General features: G+C 45.5%; 1 protein-coding gene across 2 annotated transcripts in view; it reads left to right on the top strand.

Moving 5' to 3' along the window:
* Positions 1-17,115, top strand: part of myripb (myosin VIIA and Rab interacting protein b) — a 398,586-nt gene that overhangs the window by 270,170 nt on the left and 111,301 nt on the right. For both annotated transcript variants that reach the window (XM_043719526.2, XM_043719523.2), the window contains exon 4: positions 16,554-16,690. In XM_043719526.2, the coding sequence (XP_043575461.2) occupies positions 16,554-16,690 (137 nt within the window). The remainder of the gene's footprint in view (positions 1-16,553; positions 16,691-17,115) is intronic.

The raw sequence follows: 17,115 nt of genomic DNA, 5'->3' as shown, positions 1-17,115 counted from the left end.
ATGGGAGGAGGTGTAGTCCAGGTAGCTGTGGGAGTCGGTTGGTTTGTAGTAGATGTCCGTGTTGATTCAGTCGCCTGAGATAGAAATAGAAAGGTCGAGGAAGGGGAGGGAGGATTGTGAGACTGTCCAGGTGAATTTGAGGTCGGGGTAGAAGGTGTTGGTGAAGTGGATGAACTGTTCAACCTCCTCGTGGGAGCACGAGGCGGCGCCGATACAGTCATCAATGTAGCGGAGGAAAAGGTGGGGGGTGGGGCCAGTGTAGTTGCGGAAGATGGATTGTTCCACATATCCTACAAAGAGGCAGGCATAGCTGGGGCCCATGCGGGTGCCCATGCGGGTGCCCATGGCTACTCCTTTCGTTTGGAGGAAGTGGGAGGATTGGAAAGAGAAGTTGTTCAGGGTGAGGACCAGTTCAGTCAGTCGAAGGAGGGTGTCGGTGGAAGGGTACTGGTCGGTACGGTGGGAAAGAAAGAAGCGGAGGGCTTTGAGTCCTTCGTGATGGGGGATGGAGGTGTACAGGGACTGGATGTCCATGGTGAAAATAAGGCGTTGGGGACCGGGGAAGTGAAAATCATGGAGCAGGTGGAGGGCATGGGTGGTGTCCCGAACGTAGGTGGGGAGTTCTTGGACTAAGGGGGACAGGACGGTGTCAAGGTATGCGGAGATGAGTTCGGTGGGGCAGGAGCAGGCGGAGACAATGGGTCGGCCGGGGCAGTCAGGTTTGTGGATTTTGGGCAGGAGGTAGAAACGGGCGGTGTGGGGTTGTGGGACTATGAGGTTGGAGGCGGTGGATGGGAGATCCCCAGAGGTGATGAGGTTATGGACGGTCTGGGAGATGATGGTTTGGTGGTGGGGGGTGGGGTCATGGTCAAGGGGGCAGTAGGAGGAGGTATCAGCGAGCTGGCGTTTGGCCTCAGCGGTGTAGAGGTCGGTGCGCCAAACTACTACCGCGCCTCCCTTGTCTGCTGGTTTGATAGTGAGGTTGGGGTTGCAACGGAGTGAGTGGAGGGCTGCGCGTTCCGAGGGTGAGAGGTTGGAGTGGGTGAGAGGGGTGGGGGAGTTCAGGTGGCGGTTAATATCGCGGCGGCAGTTGGCTATGAAGAGGTCGAGGGCAGGTAGGAGGCCAGCACGGGGTGTCCAGGTGGATGGGGTGTGTTGGAGGCGGGAGAAGGGGTCGTCAGAGGGTGGGCGGGAGTCTTGGTTAAAGAAGTAGGCGCGGAGGCGAAGGCGGCGGAAGAATTGTTTGATGTCACGCCGCGTGTTGAATTCATCAATCCGGGAGCATAGGGGAATGAAGGTGAGGCCTCTGCTGAGGACTGATCTTTCATCCTCAGAGAGGGGTAGGTCTGGAGGGATGGTGAACACACGACAGGGATGGGAGCTAGGACCTGGTGTGGGGCTGGAGCTGAGTGTGGGGGAGGGGTTAGGTCTGGGGGCGGGGACGGAGATCGGCGTGGCGGCGGGGTCGGGCGTGGTGATGGCGATAGGCGAAGGGGCGGGGTTAGACGTGGTGACGGAGATGGGCGTGGGGGCGGGGTTAGGCATGGAGATCGGCGTGGGGGCGGGGATAGGCGAGGTGACGGAACTCGCCGGGGGGGCGGGGTTAGGCGTGGAGATCGGCGTGGGGGCGGAGACACATGCAGGAGACAGAACCCCACTGGTCCTCACCTACCACCCCACCAATCTCCATGTACAGCGCATCATCCGCCGCCATTTCCGTCACCTCCAAACGGACCCCACCACCAAGGATATATTTCCCTCCCCTCCCCTATTAGCATTCCGTAAAGACCACTCCCTCCGTGACTCCCTCGTCAGATCCACACCCCCCACCAACCCAACCTCCACTCCCGGCACCTTCCCCTGCAACCGCAGGAGGTGCAAGACTTGCGCCCACACCTCCCCCCTCACCTCCCTCCAAGGCCCCAAAGGAAACTTCCATATCCGCCACAGATTCACCTGTACCTCCACACACATCATCTATTGCATCCTTTGCACCCGATGTGGCCTCCTCTATATTGGGGAGACAGGCCGCCTACTTGCGGAGCGTTTCAGGGAACACCTCTGGGACACCCGGACCAACCAACCCAACCACCCTGTAGCTCAACATTTCAATTCCCCCTCCCACTCCACCAAGGATATGCAGGTCTTTGGACTCCTCCATCGTCAGACCACAGCGAAACGACGGTTGGAGGAAGAACGCCTCATCTTCCGGCTAGGAACCCTCCAACCACAAGGGATGAACTCGGATTTCACCAGTTTCCTCATTTCCCCTCCCCCCAGCCTGTCTCAGTCAAATCCATCAAATTCAGCACCGCCTTCCTAACCTGCAATCTTCTTCCCGACCTCTCCGCCCCCACCCCAGTCTGACCTATCACCCTCACCTTGACCTCTTTCCACCTATCACATTTCCGACGCCCCTCCCCCAAGTCCCTCCTCCCTATCTTTTATCTTAGCCTGCTGGACCAACTTTCCTCATTCCTGAAGAAGGGCTAATGCCCGAAACGTCGATTCTCCTGTTCCCTAGATGCTGCCTGACCTGCTGCGCTTTTCCAGCAACACATTTCCATCATTGTTATAAATACAGTGACTAGGAAAGCCAGATGTGTAACTTAATGTTTGTCTCCTCAAAACCTGTCACAATCCCCAGGCACAAGTCAGGAGTTTAATGGAATACTCCCCACAGCCTGGGTGACTGTGGCTCCAACACCACTCAAGGAGCTCCACACCATCATGGACACAAGAGCCCACTTTGTTGGCTCCCCAACCACTCACTTCAACATTCACTCCCTTCACCACTAATGCACAGAGGTAACAGTGTTTACCATCTGTTTACCAGGGCGGTACGGTGGCTCAGTGGTTAGCACTGCTGCCTCACAGCACCAGGGTCCTAGGTTTGATTCCAGCCACGGGTGACTGTCTGTGTAGAGTTTGCACATTCTCCCCTTGCCTGCGTGGGTTTCCTCCAGGTGCTCCGGTTTCCTCCTACAGTCCAAAAATGTGCAGGTCAGGTGAATTGGCCACGCTAAATTGTCCCGTACTGTTAGGTGCATTAGTCAGTGGGAAATGGGTCTGGGTGGGTTGCTCTTCGGAGGGTCGGTGTGGACTTATTGGGCCGAAGGGCCTGTTTCCACACTGTCGGTAATATAATCTAATCTAATCTAATCTACCAAATGTACTGCAGTAAACTGTCAACATCTCCCAAACCTGTGATGTAAACACTTAGAAAGGAAAGGCCAGTGTTTATAAGGCATGTACACCCTGATTTGGATCAGTGTCGCAGGGTCAAAATCCTGGAACTCACATCCCAACAGTACGGTGGATATACCCAAGGAATTGTGGATCATGAAGGCAGCATCCCACCACCATTCCCATGGCAATGAGGGATGGGCAGTAACCAGCGTTACCCACATCCCATAAACAAATTTTAAAAAGGTGACTTTGTGACAGAATCTGTGCTTTGAGGTTGTATTTTTTCTTAGGTAAACCCTAACTGGCTAAGATTGGAGTGTTGCTGGAAATGCAGAGCAGGTCAGGCAGCATCTGACGAACAGGAAAATTGATGTTTTGGGCAAAAGCCCTCCATCAGGAATGACTAACGAAGTGCTTTTGCCCGAAACGCCAATTGTCACGGCCAATCCACCTCACCTGCACATCTTTAGACTGAGGGAGGAGACCAGAGCACCTTGAGGAAACCCACACAGATGTGGGAAGAACTTGCAAGCTATGCACAGACAAATGCCCGAGGGTGGAATCAAACCCAGGTCACTGGCGCTGTGAGGCAGTAGTGCTGACCACTGAGCCACCGTGTCACCCCAAGTTTGGGAACCAAAACTTCCATGAGACTGAAACAGGTTGAAACCATTGAGCCAGCTTAGCTCTGCCGTTGACTCCAATGGTACATTAGAGGTAGACTGAAGAAGATGGAGGAGAGATCCAGAAAAAGGCTTATCTCCCTGACAGTAAATTAGTGGCCGGTGGAAATTGTAACAATGTTCCTCACATTTTTTCCTCATCCCCAGGCAAGTTTGATCTTGGACCAGATGCATACAGCACAGGTTCACTGGCTCTACATTACCAGATTATTCTTAGTTTCTTCCACTATGTGTTTGAAGAACAGTGAACCAAGTCCAGAGATTCTGAGAAGTCCCAGATGGCTTCCAGAATTCAGTGCTCAGTCACAAAAATCTTGGATCACTTTTATGCATTCCCTAGAATTATAATCACCAGTATAAGTCACCAGAATACTTTCAGACATTGCTCTGTTATATGAACCTCCTGTCAAATTGAATGTAGCTTATCAAAGTTGAAATTATAGTAATTTTTGGGTACAAACTACTTTAGTTATAGTGGTCTGCACATGTGGTCAAGCCATTGTATCACTGTGTGTCATATACTTTTCAGCTTTTAAATAATATTCTATTGCCATTGGTCAGAGAATTTAACTAACAGGAACTGCATTATGGAGCTACTCCAGCATCACAGAAGCTGGCTGATGGTCCATTTTCTCAGGCAATAATAGTTCAACTTATATTAAAATCGGGTGCTCGTGATAAGAATCTTGCTTGGGCTGATAAGCAGCATTAGTGCCACACTCATGCCAGGCAATGACCATTTCCCCTTTACAGTCAATGGCATTACCATTACTAATCCCCCAGTGTCAACATTCTGAGAGATACCATTGACCAGAAACTCAACTAAACATCAATATAGAGTATGGGGACGTGGTAATACAGTGGTAACATCACCAGACTAGTAATCCAGTAACCTCAGGTCAATGTTCCCTGGATTTGGGCTCGAATTCAATTTGTAAAAAACATGGATAGAAAGCTATTCCAATGGTGACCATGTAACCATTGTAAATTGTCATAAAATACCCATCTGGTTCACTAATGTCCTTTAGGGAAGGAAATCTGTCATCCTTGCTTAGTCTCTCCACATTCATAGGAATAAAATAGATACTTAACTGCTGTCAGGGCAATTAAGGATGGACAATAAATGCTGCCCACATTCCCATGAATGAATAAACTACAAGGCTAGGGTAAGTCACATTCCTGTCTCCCCAAAGCTATCCACCATCTATAAGATACAAGTCAGGAGTGTGATGGAATACTCCCCAGTTGCCTGGATAGGTGCAGCTCCAAGAACACTCGAGACGATCAACACCATCCAGGGCAAAAGCAACCCGCTTGATTAGCACCCCATCTACCAGTTGAAACATTCATATACTCCACCACCAACTCATACTGACAAATGTGTGTACCAACTACAAGAGGCACTGTAGGAATTCCTCCTGCACCTTCCAAACTGAAACCTCCACCATCTAGAAGGTAAAGGGCAGCAGATACATGGGATAATGGCCACCTGCAAGTTCCCCTCCAAACCACTCACCATCCTGACTTGCAAATATATCGCCATTCCATCAGTGTCGCTGGGTCAAGATCCTGGAAATCCTTTCCTAATATCACAGTGGGTGTCCCTACATCCCATGGACTGGAACAGTTCAAGAAGACAGCTTAACCCCACCTTCTCCAGGGCAGTTAGGGATGGCTAATAATTGCTGGTATTTCCAGTGACACCCACACTGTTTGAAACAGAAAAACGATTTGTTTTCCATTAGTCAGCGATCCTCTTGTTATTGAGCACAAAACTTCAAATTCCTCTCCAAAGGTCCTTCAGTGGAAAAAGTGGACACTGAAGTCATGTGGATTATTTTGGGGGTTGTGATTAAGACGGGTCAGCTTGGCAAACATCTGTACCCAAGGAAAAGGAGGCAGATTAATGTAAAAGTGCATCATGCATTTGTTATGGTTTAATAATGCAGAACATGATGGAAATACATTAGACCATGGGTGCTGGGACCATGGGAGACCTTGGAGTGCAGGTTCGTGGCTCCTTGGGGTGGAGTCGCGGGTGGATGAGATGGAGAAGGTGTTTGATGTGCTTTCCTTTGTTGATCAGAGTGTTGGGTGCAGGAGTTGGGAGGTCGTGTTACGGCTGTGCGGGACATTGGTTGGGCCGCTGTTGGAATGTTGCATGCATTTATGGTCTCCTTCCTGTCGGAAGGGTGTTGTGAGACTTGGGGGATTCAGAGAAGATTTACAAGGATGTTGCCAAGGTTGGAGGATCTGAGCTACAAGGAGAGGCTGAACAGGCTGGGGCTGTTTTTCCTGGAGCGTCGGAGGCTGAGGGGTGACCTTATAGAGGTTTACAAAATTATGAGGGGCATGGATAGGGTAAATAGACAAAGTCTTTTCCCTGGGATGGGGCGTCCAGAACTAGAGGGCATAGGTTTATGGTGAGAGGGGAAAGATATAAAAGGTACCTAAGGGGCAACTTTTTCACGCAGAGGGTGGTATGTGTATGAAATGAGCTGCCAGAGGATGTGGTGGAGGCTATTACAATTACAACATTTAAAAGGCATTTGGTTGGGTATATGAATAGGAAGGGTTTGGAGGGATATGGGCCGGGTGCTGACAGGTGGGACTAGATTGGATTGGGATATCTTGTCGGCATGGACCAAAGGGTCTGTTTCCATGCTGTACATCTCTATAACTCTATGTAGGGCAGTATTCTGATACCCAAGGAGGGTAGCCTAGTTTGAGAAGTTTCCTGACTCTACAGGTACCTCTTGACAGAGTATGCCCTGATTGTTTTTGGAGCAGGAAGGAGGCAGGTTAGTCCACCCTGGAAATGGATCCCAGGCTACGAAGGGATTGGGCAATGGAGAGGGGTCACCAGCACACTATCCCGCCCCTCCCAGCCAAACTACCTCGTACCCCCAAACTAAGTCAAGGCTTAACACTGATCTGCCAAGTGCCTCAGTGAAATATGGTGCTTTCCAGAAAGGAAATGTTCTACTGTCTCACTGGGAAGTGACCAAGACACTAATCACCTTCAATAGGTACTGCCCTACAGTGTAGTTAGAGACACCCAAAGTGCCTGCTGGTATAATTGGTTACATCCCTCGTGGTTATGTTTCCATTTATCAAAAGTGACCGCGGCAGATTTTTTTAAATTATTCAAAACATTGATTGCATTCTTGTGAAATTATTGCACTGCGGAATGATAATCACAAGTCTGAGCTGAACAAGCAATTAATGGTGGCTTTTGTCTCAAACAATTAAGAGTAAACCACAGAAAGTGTCACAATTGTGTTTCATTTAATTTCCACGTTATTAGTTCCTCATGTTTTATTTTGCTTTTCCCACAGTGCTCACCAGTTGGTACATCTGAAAGTCTTAGCATTCTTTAAGAGGCATTTCAGCTCATTTCAGACTGTTCTCCAGCGTAAGCTGTGGCTTATGTGCTGGAAGCTCAGCTTTATTGATTGTTTTAATTATTGCACCAGTGCTCCTTGCTTGTTCTAGGCAAGGTTTAGCATTTAATCCTCCTGGTGTCATAGATTCCCTATCTCCTACAGCTTCCCTACAGTGTGGAAGCAGGACCTTCGGCCCATCAATCCACACCTACTATCCAAAGGACATCCCACCTCACCATTCCTTTAACCCTGCATTTCCCATGGCTAATCCACCTGACCTACACATCCCTGAATATCATGGGCAATTTAGCATCGCCAGTCCATCTAACCTGCACATCTTTGGGCTGTGGGAGGAAACCGGAGCACTGGTAGGAAACACACGCAGACACGGGGAGAATGTGCAAACTCCACACAGACAGTTGTCTGAATCTGAAATCGAACCCAGGTCCCTGGCGCTGTGCGAACCACGGAGTCACCGTGCCAGCCAAGCTGGGTACCAGATGCTGCTTCATGAGGAGCCCGCTCCTAAAATACATTTAACCCACAACGAGTTGGTTACTTTTTTTCAAAAGCTTTTTGTTTTCACAAGCTTTGCTGAGGATTTTGCATTATCCTTAGTGACACAGGGACAAAGCCTGCCTTTTTGAAAATGAGTATTGGGTAGAGAGATGGCCAATTCAGCCCTCAATCCTGCTCCACCATTTAATCTCTTCTTGGCCTCAACTCCACTTCCTTGCCTGCTCCCCATAACCCTTTAAACTGTTACTAATTACGAATCTATCTCCTCCTTAAATTTACTTCGTGCCCTGGCGACAACTGCATTCCGAGCTTGTGATTCATGGCCCTTTGACAAAAGTCATCCCTCCTCATCTCTGTTTTAGGTCTGCCACTCCTTATCCTAAAACTCTGACCTGTCATTCCACATTGCCCCATGTGGGGGAACATCTGCTCCACATCTACTTTGTCAGTTTTCTTCAGTGTCTTACACACCTCAATTGAAGGCCCACTCATTGTTCTAAACTTGAGTGAGTATGGGCCTGAAGTGCTCAGTCTCTCCTCATAAGAAAAGCCTCTCATCTCTGGAATTAGTCCTGTGAATATTTTCTGAACTGCCTCCATTGCAATTACACTCTTCCCCAAGCACAGGAAAAAACAGTTGTATGCAGTACCTCATGATGTGGTTTCATCAGTGCTATGTACAGTTGTCACAACACTTCCCTACTTCTATGCTCCATTCCTTCAGCAATGAATGCCAAAGTTCTGTTTGCCTTCCTTATTACCTGCTGCACCTGCAAAACTATTTTTTTGTGATTCATGCAGAAGGATATCCAGATCCTTCTGCACCGAAGCATTTGAAGTTTCTCTCCATTTAAATAATAAGTTTGCTTTTTATTCTTCTGATAACCCTCACTCTTATTAACATTAAACTGCATTTGCCAAATGTTGGCCCATTTAAGTGACTTATCCATACCCATTTGTAAATTTATTATTTAATCCTTGCAACTTACTTTCCCAACTATTTTAGTGACAACTGCAAATTGGACTAAAGTACATTAGTCCTTAGTATTAAAGAAAGGTTTACAACACTGAGTTGTTGTATCCTGCTCAAAAATGGCGTAAAGTGATCCTCTTGCTTGTGCTGTGAAGTAACTTACCTTATGGTGCCAGGATGTTGTGAACCTATTTTCCCATCAGGCCGTTAGTCCAAGTGTCTCATAGGCATCACCTAGTCAACTATATTTCAGAACCCCCTACTCATCTTTATACTTAAATTTCTTATATTTGTAGTTTCAGTTTACATCTAAATCTCTGGTGTTCTTCATTTGGGGATATGAGTACCACTGGCTGGGCCTGTGTTGATTTCCCAACGCTGGTTATCCTGGAGAACCAGGGGGTGGTGAGCTGTCGTCTTGACTATCTGCAGTCCGCATGGTGTAAGGCCTATAAATATTATTAGGGAGGAAGTTGCAGCAATACTGAAGGAACATCTGATTGATTTCCAAGTCAGGATGTGTGTGGCTTGGCGGTGCTGGTATTTTCATGTGCCTGATGCTAGGGAGCATTGTTTAGCATTCTTCAGTCGAGTTTTCTAATTGGCTTGTCAGTATAACGGCTAAACAAGTTCTAGGATCATCACTCGTATGCTTCCATTTCATTCTTAGAATGTTTAAAACCTGGCATAGAGTTTGAACCAGGGACCTTTTGACATGAGGTATTGAGCCTAACCTGCAACTTTAAAAATAATCTTTGGGACATCAGATATTGTTGGCAAGACCAGTGTTTCCTTCTCCTTTGTAGTGCCCTTGAATGAACCACAGAAAGTTCAAGCACAGAGATAGGCCATTCTGACTGAACAATCTAGCTCTCCATTCTAATCCCACTTTCTAGCACCTCGTCCATAACTTTGCCGGTTCAGGAACAGATCCCCATACTTTTTAAATGAATTGAGGGTTCCTGCCTCAATCACCAAAACTAGGCAACAAATTCTAGATTCCCACCCTCCTCTGGCTGAAGAGTCTTCCCTCATGTTCCCTCTACTTCTTCTACCAAACCTGTGCCTCCTGGTAATTGACTTTTCCACTAGGATAAACACGTCTTCCCTGTCCACTCCACCCAGGCCCCGCGTTGCTTTGTATTACCCCAGTTAAGCTACCCCTCAATCTCCTCGGCTCGAAGGAAAGTAGCCGTAGCCTGTCTGATGTTTCCTTACAGCCGCAATTTTTACAAACTGGAAACATTCCTATAAATTTCACTCTGTAATGTGATTTTATTCCTTCCCGTTATGTGGTAGCAGATCTGAACACAAATCTCCAGCTGTGGCCTTACCTTTACCTGACATAGTTCCAGCATTACAGCCTTGCTTTTGTATTCAGTACCTCACCCAATGAAGGAAGCCACTTTATCTCCTATCCTGCCATTGTTATGGACCTGAGGGCATGCCTCAGAGGTCTTTCCCTACATTTAAAGACAAAGCAATGGCCTTGTAGTATTATTACTGTTAATCCTGAAACCCTGGAAATGTGCTGAGGACCCAGGTTCAAATCCTGCTACAGCAGATGGTGGAATTTTAATTTTTAATTCCAGATTTTTAAAATTGAATTCAAGAGGGTGACCTTGAAACCATTGTTGATGTCAGAAAAACCCATCCGGTTCCCTGATGTCCTTTAGAAAAGGAAACTGCCTCTCTTACCTAGTTTGGCCTACATTTGACTCTGGACCCACAACAATGTGGTTGGCTCTTAACTGCCCTCTGGGCAATTGGGGATGGGCAATAAATGCTGGCCTCGCCAGTGAAATCCTCATCCCCTGAATGAACTTAAAAAACTCTCATTCCACTCTGATTTATTGTTTCATCCCTTGCTTTGTTTACCCTCCACAAATCTATAACCTCACACTTTTCTGGATAGAATTCCATTTGCCACTTTTCTTGTGCTCAGTCAAGGCATTGACATCATCCTGCAGCCAACAGCCAAGATTTTCACTGTCAACTACCCAGTGCGAATTTCCTCATCACGCCACCCACATTTAACTCATTGATACAGACCACAACTGACGAGAGACACAGGACTGTGCCCTGTGGAGCACCACTGGTGAACACTGTCCATTCTCAGTAATATGAATCGACCATTACCCTTTATTTCCTGTTACTGAACCAATCTTGGATCCACCTTCCCTTGTATCCCATAGACTTTAATTACTCTGACCAGTCTGTCATGTGAGGTCTTATGAAATGCCATACCAAAATCCCTAAAAACAACATCCACTATACTGCCCTCAACAATCCACAATTAGTTACTCAAAAAATACTATTAAGATAATACAACATGACCTTCCTTTAACAAAGCCATCTGATTAGATGTCTTTCCAAGTAGTCACTAATCCTGTCTCTTCAAATTGATTCTATTAATTTAACCAGCACCTAAGTCAGACTGACCGGCCTATAATTATTGAGCTGTCCTTTGTCATCTTTATGCTTGCTGAACCAACAGTGCTAGTGAGTTTTGGAGTCATCAGTAAGCCAAGTCAGTTAATGGCTGCAGATTTCCTGATCGATAGGGAGGACATTAATGAATCAGATGCACTTTAAATGAAAGAGTCAACAATGGCCTCACAATCACGAAGATTAGCTTTAGCTGCCATGGTTTGATTTGAGCCCACAGCATTAATCTGAATTATTAGCTTAATGACATTACTATAAAGCCACTATCTCCCCCTACTAATTGAGATGGGCTGTTTTCTCCCAGAAATCCTCACTCTGTTGAGGTTAAACCTGACTCCCTGTTATAACTTTCCTGTCTCAGGCATTTCTTCTTCAATTTTCACTTTCTCTGACAATCTAAAGGCCTTCTGAGGTCGGCTTTTAGTCCCACTAGTTCTGCCTGTTCCTTTAAAGCAAGCAGTATCTATTCATTTCTGCTTTCCATCGAAGCTGTGATGCTTACAAATTAGGATAAAACCTTTCTGCATTCCATAATTCAGCTTCATAATTTTATTTGGAGTCCTGATAAATTCCTAATGTATTTCCTATGTGAGTCTAAAATAAAAAACCCATTAAGGGAAGATAATGGGATCAAATTACAACAATATAATTTTAGGTATGTTTTAAAATTTTGAACGGATTTTATGCGCCATTTAAACAGTAGTACGTGAAAGTAACAATTTATAGTCTTACTCAAACCACAGCTCTAATGTGGATCTTGTGCTTGCTAAAGAGCATCGTTCCTGCATTTTGTTATGAGGCCTGTTGCTGCAAGTAGTCCCATGAGAGCTGCTCCTCTTACAAAGCACGCCTGGTGAAGCAGAGCTTCTCTGTTTATCTGCACATCACAGTTGACTGAGCATCTGAGAGCACGGAACACAGAATCCTGCATTTTGCCTCGGTGATCGGGGAGCCTGCTTCCTTTCAACTTCAGGAGAGCACGTTTTCCTGCGTGGGCCTGATCTCAGACTCGGTGCCTAGGGATCGCCATTACAAACGGGTCCTCAGGACTAAGGGGAGATTTCCCTCTGGAACCACCTACCTCACTAGCAAAGGGTAAGTCCCAGAAGGGCAGGGCTGATCATGTCTGACGAGAGTTTGGTGGATCTAGGACTAGTGTGATTACTGAGGGAGGTGATGGTTCGAAGAGTTGTGGGGGTGGGGCGCAGGGAATGTCACTGTAAACCAGTAACCAAGGTGTCTGTGGGTGTGGGTTCAAATCTCACCATGGCTGCTTGTGGAGTTTAAATTCAATCAACAAATCTCAAATTAAAAACTGCACGCGTTGTAGTGCTGCAAAGCTATCCTTGTTTGCTGTAAAAATCTATTTTCTTTAATTATGTCTTTTAGTCCTTAACACACAAGAGCAGAGGTGGACCATTCAGCCATCAACTTTGCCATTCAACGCGATCGTGGCTGATCTGATAACCCTTAACTCTACTTTCCTGCCTTTTCCTCATTATGCTTGGTTCCATTACTGATTAAAAATCTGTCCATCTCAGCTGTGAGTATCCAGGCCTTGAAACCCCTCTGCGGTTAAGAGTTTCACAGATTTATGTGCCCCTCCCCCCTCTTATTCTGGTATCCTAGACTGTCCAACAAGGAGAGGCAGGATTTCCACATCCACTGTGTCAAGTCCCCTAAGAACCTCGTGTGATTCAATAAGGATGCCTTGTATTTTTTTAACTTCCAATCGACTCAATCTATCCACCCAAGACAGTGCCTCCATTAGGAATGGGAATCTGCCATCCTTACCCAGCCTGGCCTATATGTGATTCCAGGCTGACAGCAATGTGATTGACTCTCAGCTGCCCTCTATAACGACTTCACTAGCTGTTTACTTCACTGGGGTCAAGTGCTGGCCTTGTAAGAATAGTCCACACCCCAAGACACAATTGGGAAAAAAAAACCTCTCTGAACAATAATAAGGGGAGGTTACAAAAACTCAGGTTGTCTTCAGGCTGAGGGGAGACTTGATAGATGTTTATACGGGTTATCAGATTCATAGATAGGGTTGACAGTCAGAATCTTTTTCCCAGAGTTGAAATGTCTAAAACTAGGAGGCACGTCTTTAATGTGAGAGGGGGAACTACAAAGGAGATGTAAGGGGCAAGTCTTTTTACAAAGAGAGTGGTAGGAGTCTGGAACGTGTTGGCAGGGCTGGTGGTGGAGGCAGCTACATTAGGGGTGGTTCAGGGGCTTTTAGATAAGCACATGGATATGCAAGGAATGGAGGGATATGGACCAAAGGCAGGCAGAAGGGATTAGTTTAATGTGGTGTCATGTTGAGCACAACATTGTGGGCCAAAGGACCTGCTCTGTGTTGTGTGGTTCTATGTTCTTTGTTCTCTGCAGAGAAAAGAAATTAATGTATGATCAACAAGGATATATCCCTGCACCATCACCCATTCAAAAATTTGGGTTTGTCAGAGTGGGATAGACCTCATTCATCTACAGTTGGGATTCCTGAGATGTTCCTATGGCCTAGCCAGCTGCATCATCCAAAACATTAAGTAAAACAATGGCTTTAATCATTTCAGTGGAACTGTGGGGGGTATTGGAGGCAAGGGGTTCTTTTCTTATCTTTATTCTTTCTCTCTGGGCTGTGGGTGTCACTAATACCCTCCTTGTCCATGCTCACTCCCTCATGAGAGCAAAGATTCTCCTCACAGTATTTCTTATGTTTGGGGCATTTCTGTTGAGTTTCTGCTAATGCGACCTCTTGCTACCACTGTGGTGTGCATCCTGTGGTTTTCTATGTGTTAGCCCATGCATCATATCTCATAGAGAGTCAGGTTCATATTGAGACAGACATCTGGAAGATTATTCACAACTCACTATGTATATTAATATGACATCCCAGATTTAGTTGTAGTTATTTTAATTAATCCGTTTATGCATGTCGGACCCAGACCTGGGCCATCTGGCTCAGAGGCAGGGACACTACCACTGCACCACAAGATTCGTGCTGTCACACTTATACACTCGCTTAAGATACTATTATTTTATGTACATACTTGGCTGGTTCATTAAGAGTCAAAAAGTGTGGTGCTGGAAAAGCACAGCAGATCAGGCAACATCTGAGGAGCATAAAATCGATGTTTCGGGCATAAGCCCTTCATCAGGAATATTTGGCTTATGCCTGAAATGTCGACTTTCCTGCTCCTTGAATGCCGCCTGACCTGCTGTGCTTTTCCAGCGCCACACTTTTTGACTCTGATCTTCAGCATCTGCAGTCCTCACTTTCTCCTGGTTCATGAACAGTCTGACTAGCTTTCTGCTTGCTATTAGACAACCTGCTGACTAACTGGAGACTTCTTGTGCTGGACCATCAGGATACCATCTAACTATTGTCATCTATCTGGGATCTGTTCAATATTACAACAACGTGCTAACTCAGGCATATTCTCCTACATTGCTGCACTGCGTACATTAAAGCCACAGAAAATAGTTCTTTAAAGCCACAGAAAATAGTTCTTTCCCATTGCAATATTGCATTCCATTAACATTCTGCTATCTCTTGATGGTCATCCTTAGTCCCTGTGTTTGGTTTCAGTCACGAGTCTTGTTGCTCAACTGCACATCTGAGGCTGATCACTGCAAATAGGGATAGAGCAGCAGGCAAGCAATGAGAGACATTGCCATGCATTTGAACGGGGCATTAACTCTATAATCTCTCTTCATAGATCAATGGCAATTGTATACTGCCAGTCTGCGCCATGATTTTTATTCAGTGTGCAAAAGGAAACCATTGCTTTTATGATTGTAAAAATGTGTTTGTATTATAAAAGGTGATTGTATTATTGGCAACAGCAGCACGCAATAGCCCAAATGCAAGTGATGCATTTAAACGTTTCTGTAAATATGGTGAGAATGGAAATACTAACAAAAATAGAGATATATTGCACATTATTATCTCTGACAGCAGCAGTCAGAAACAAGAAACTGTGAAGAAAGGGTGGAATCATCTGCGTGTGTGAGCAATGTATTTAACCGGGAAAGGTCTTACCTGCAGTTATGTTAATAAAAACATTTGATGAGGGTTAGAGGAGTTGGACAGTAGTCACCCTTGGGTAAGGGGGAAGCTATTACAGGCTACACACTACCAGCAGAGACAGGGAATGCCATGTCTCCAGTAAAACCTGAAGGCACAATCCCCTTGATAACACAAACCAGTTTCCAGATGATGATTTCCTTTGACATAATGATTGTTACACAATAACCCGACTGAGATTCAGTTTTTTTTTAGAAAAATCCCTTGTTTATCGCCACATATCAAGATTACACAACTCTTACAACTGAGCAGCATTCAGATCCCAGTCTTCCGTTGCCACATGTCATTTAATGGTTGGGTTGGAAGAAAAATATGGACTGTAAACTTTGCGTATTATTGTACTGATTTGTGTGTAATGACATTTATGACTGTGATTTGGAGATGGAAATGTGTTGCTGGAAAAGCGCAGCAGGTCAGGCAGCATCTAGGGAACAGGAGAATCAACATTTCGGGCATTAGCCCTTCTTCAGGAATAGCCCTTCCTGAAGAAGGGCTAATGCCCGAAACGTCGATTCTCCTGTTCCCTAGATGCTGCCTGACCTGCTGCGCTTTTCCAGCAACACATTTCCATCTCTGATCTCCAGCATCTGCAGACCTCACTTTCTCCTGTGATTTGGAGATTGCAACCGAATTTGTGTCATATTTTTTGTTCCTTGGGAAAGTTTAATTTAGATGGAGAAAGTATTCAGAAAGGGATGCTAGAGATGGTAGGAGCAAAATACTGTAAATGCTGGAACCTGTACTGAAAATAAAAAAATGCTGGGAATCACAGTGGGTCAGGCAGTATCCATGGTGAGAGGGAGCAAGCTAACATTTCGAGTCTAGATGACTCTTCAAATAACATTACAAATTATGAAACAGATAGTCCAGCAAACCCAGCTCATCTTTTTTGTGACCTACTGTCCCACAGCAGAGTAACTGCCAGGTGGCATTACAACATTGTACACCCACATGGACTCGTTAAAGGTGAACTCTTTTCAAGGCAAAGTAGCCGTATAACGAAAATGCAGCTCTCAAAATCTTTGCACTTGAATTGAGTGTCACCTTCCTTATTTTAACATTAACACACCATTTTTCCAGGCTGAGGTACAAATATAAGCTGGGTTATTTTCCATGAATAGCCCTAGCATTTAGCCATATGTGCCTTTATACGTTATAGACCAAAATGTGTATTTTTTAGCATTAGAGCTTTCTTCACTGGATTAAATGTGTTCTGTGCTTCGTGTTTCCAAAGTTGACAATAGTTGTTCTTGTTCCTGTAGGCTCCTGAGGACCCAGTCTTTGGAATGGTACTACAATAATGTCAAGGGCAGATTCAAACATTTCGGCAGTGCTAAGGTGGTTCACACACTGTACAAGAAACGCCTTTCCAGGAGGAGAAGCTCATCAAACATACTAGGTATCTGAAAGAACTCGGTGTAGAACTGCTACATAAATTGTTGATTTTTCTTCCATTTGATCTTATTATTATATGTATTATTACAATTATATCCCTGTCTAAAAAAGTATTGATAAATCCCCGTAAATGTGAGCAGGAGAATAGTACTTTGGGATTCAGTGTGAAAAACATCTTTAAATTCTATCAATAGGATTAGGTCCCCCATGGAATGTTTGGGATGTAAACATTCAATCAACCATCAGAGGGACCTAGGAGTTCAGGTATATAATTCTTTGAAGTTTGTGTCACATATAGATAGCGTAGTAAAAAAGGCATTTAGCACACTTGCCTTCATTGCTCAGTCTTTTGAGTAGAGGAGTTGGGATGTTACGTTGAGATTGTACAGGATGTTGGTGAGGCTTCTTATGGAATGCCCAGTTGTGGTC

This window comes from Chiloscyllium plagiosum, unplaced genomic scaffold (assembly GCF_037043375.1).
Source record: "Chiloscyllium plagiosum isolate Xiang-an unplaced genomic scaffold, Cpla_swu_hap1 HiC_scaffold_34, whole genome shotgun sequence".
Classification (NCBI taxonomy): domain Eukaryota; kingdom Metazoa; phylum Chordata; class Chondrichthyes; order Orectolobiformes; family Hemiscylliidae; genus Chiloscyllium; species Chiloscyllium plagiosum.
The sequence above is the reverse complement of the archived record's forward strand: the minus strand, read 5'-3'. Positions and strand labels throughout refer to the sequence as shown.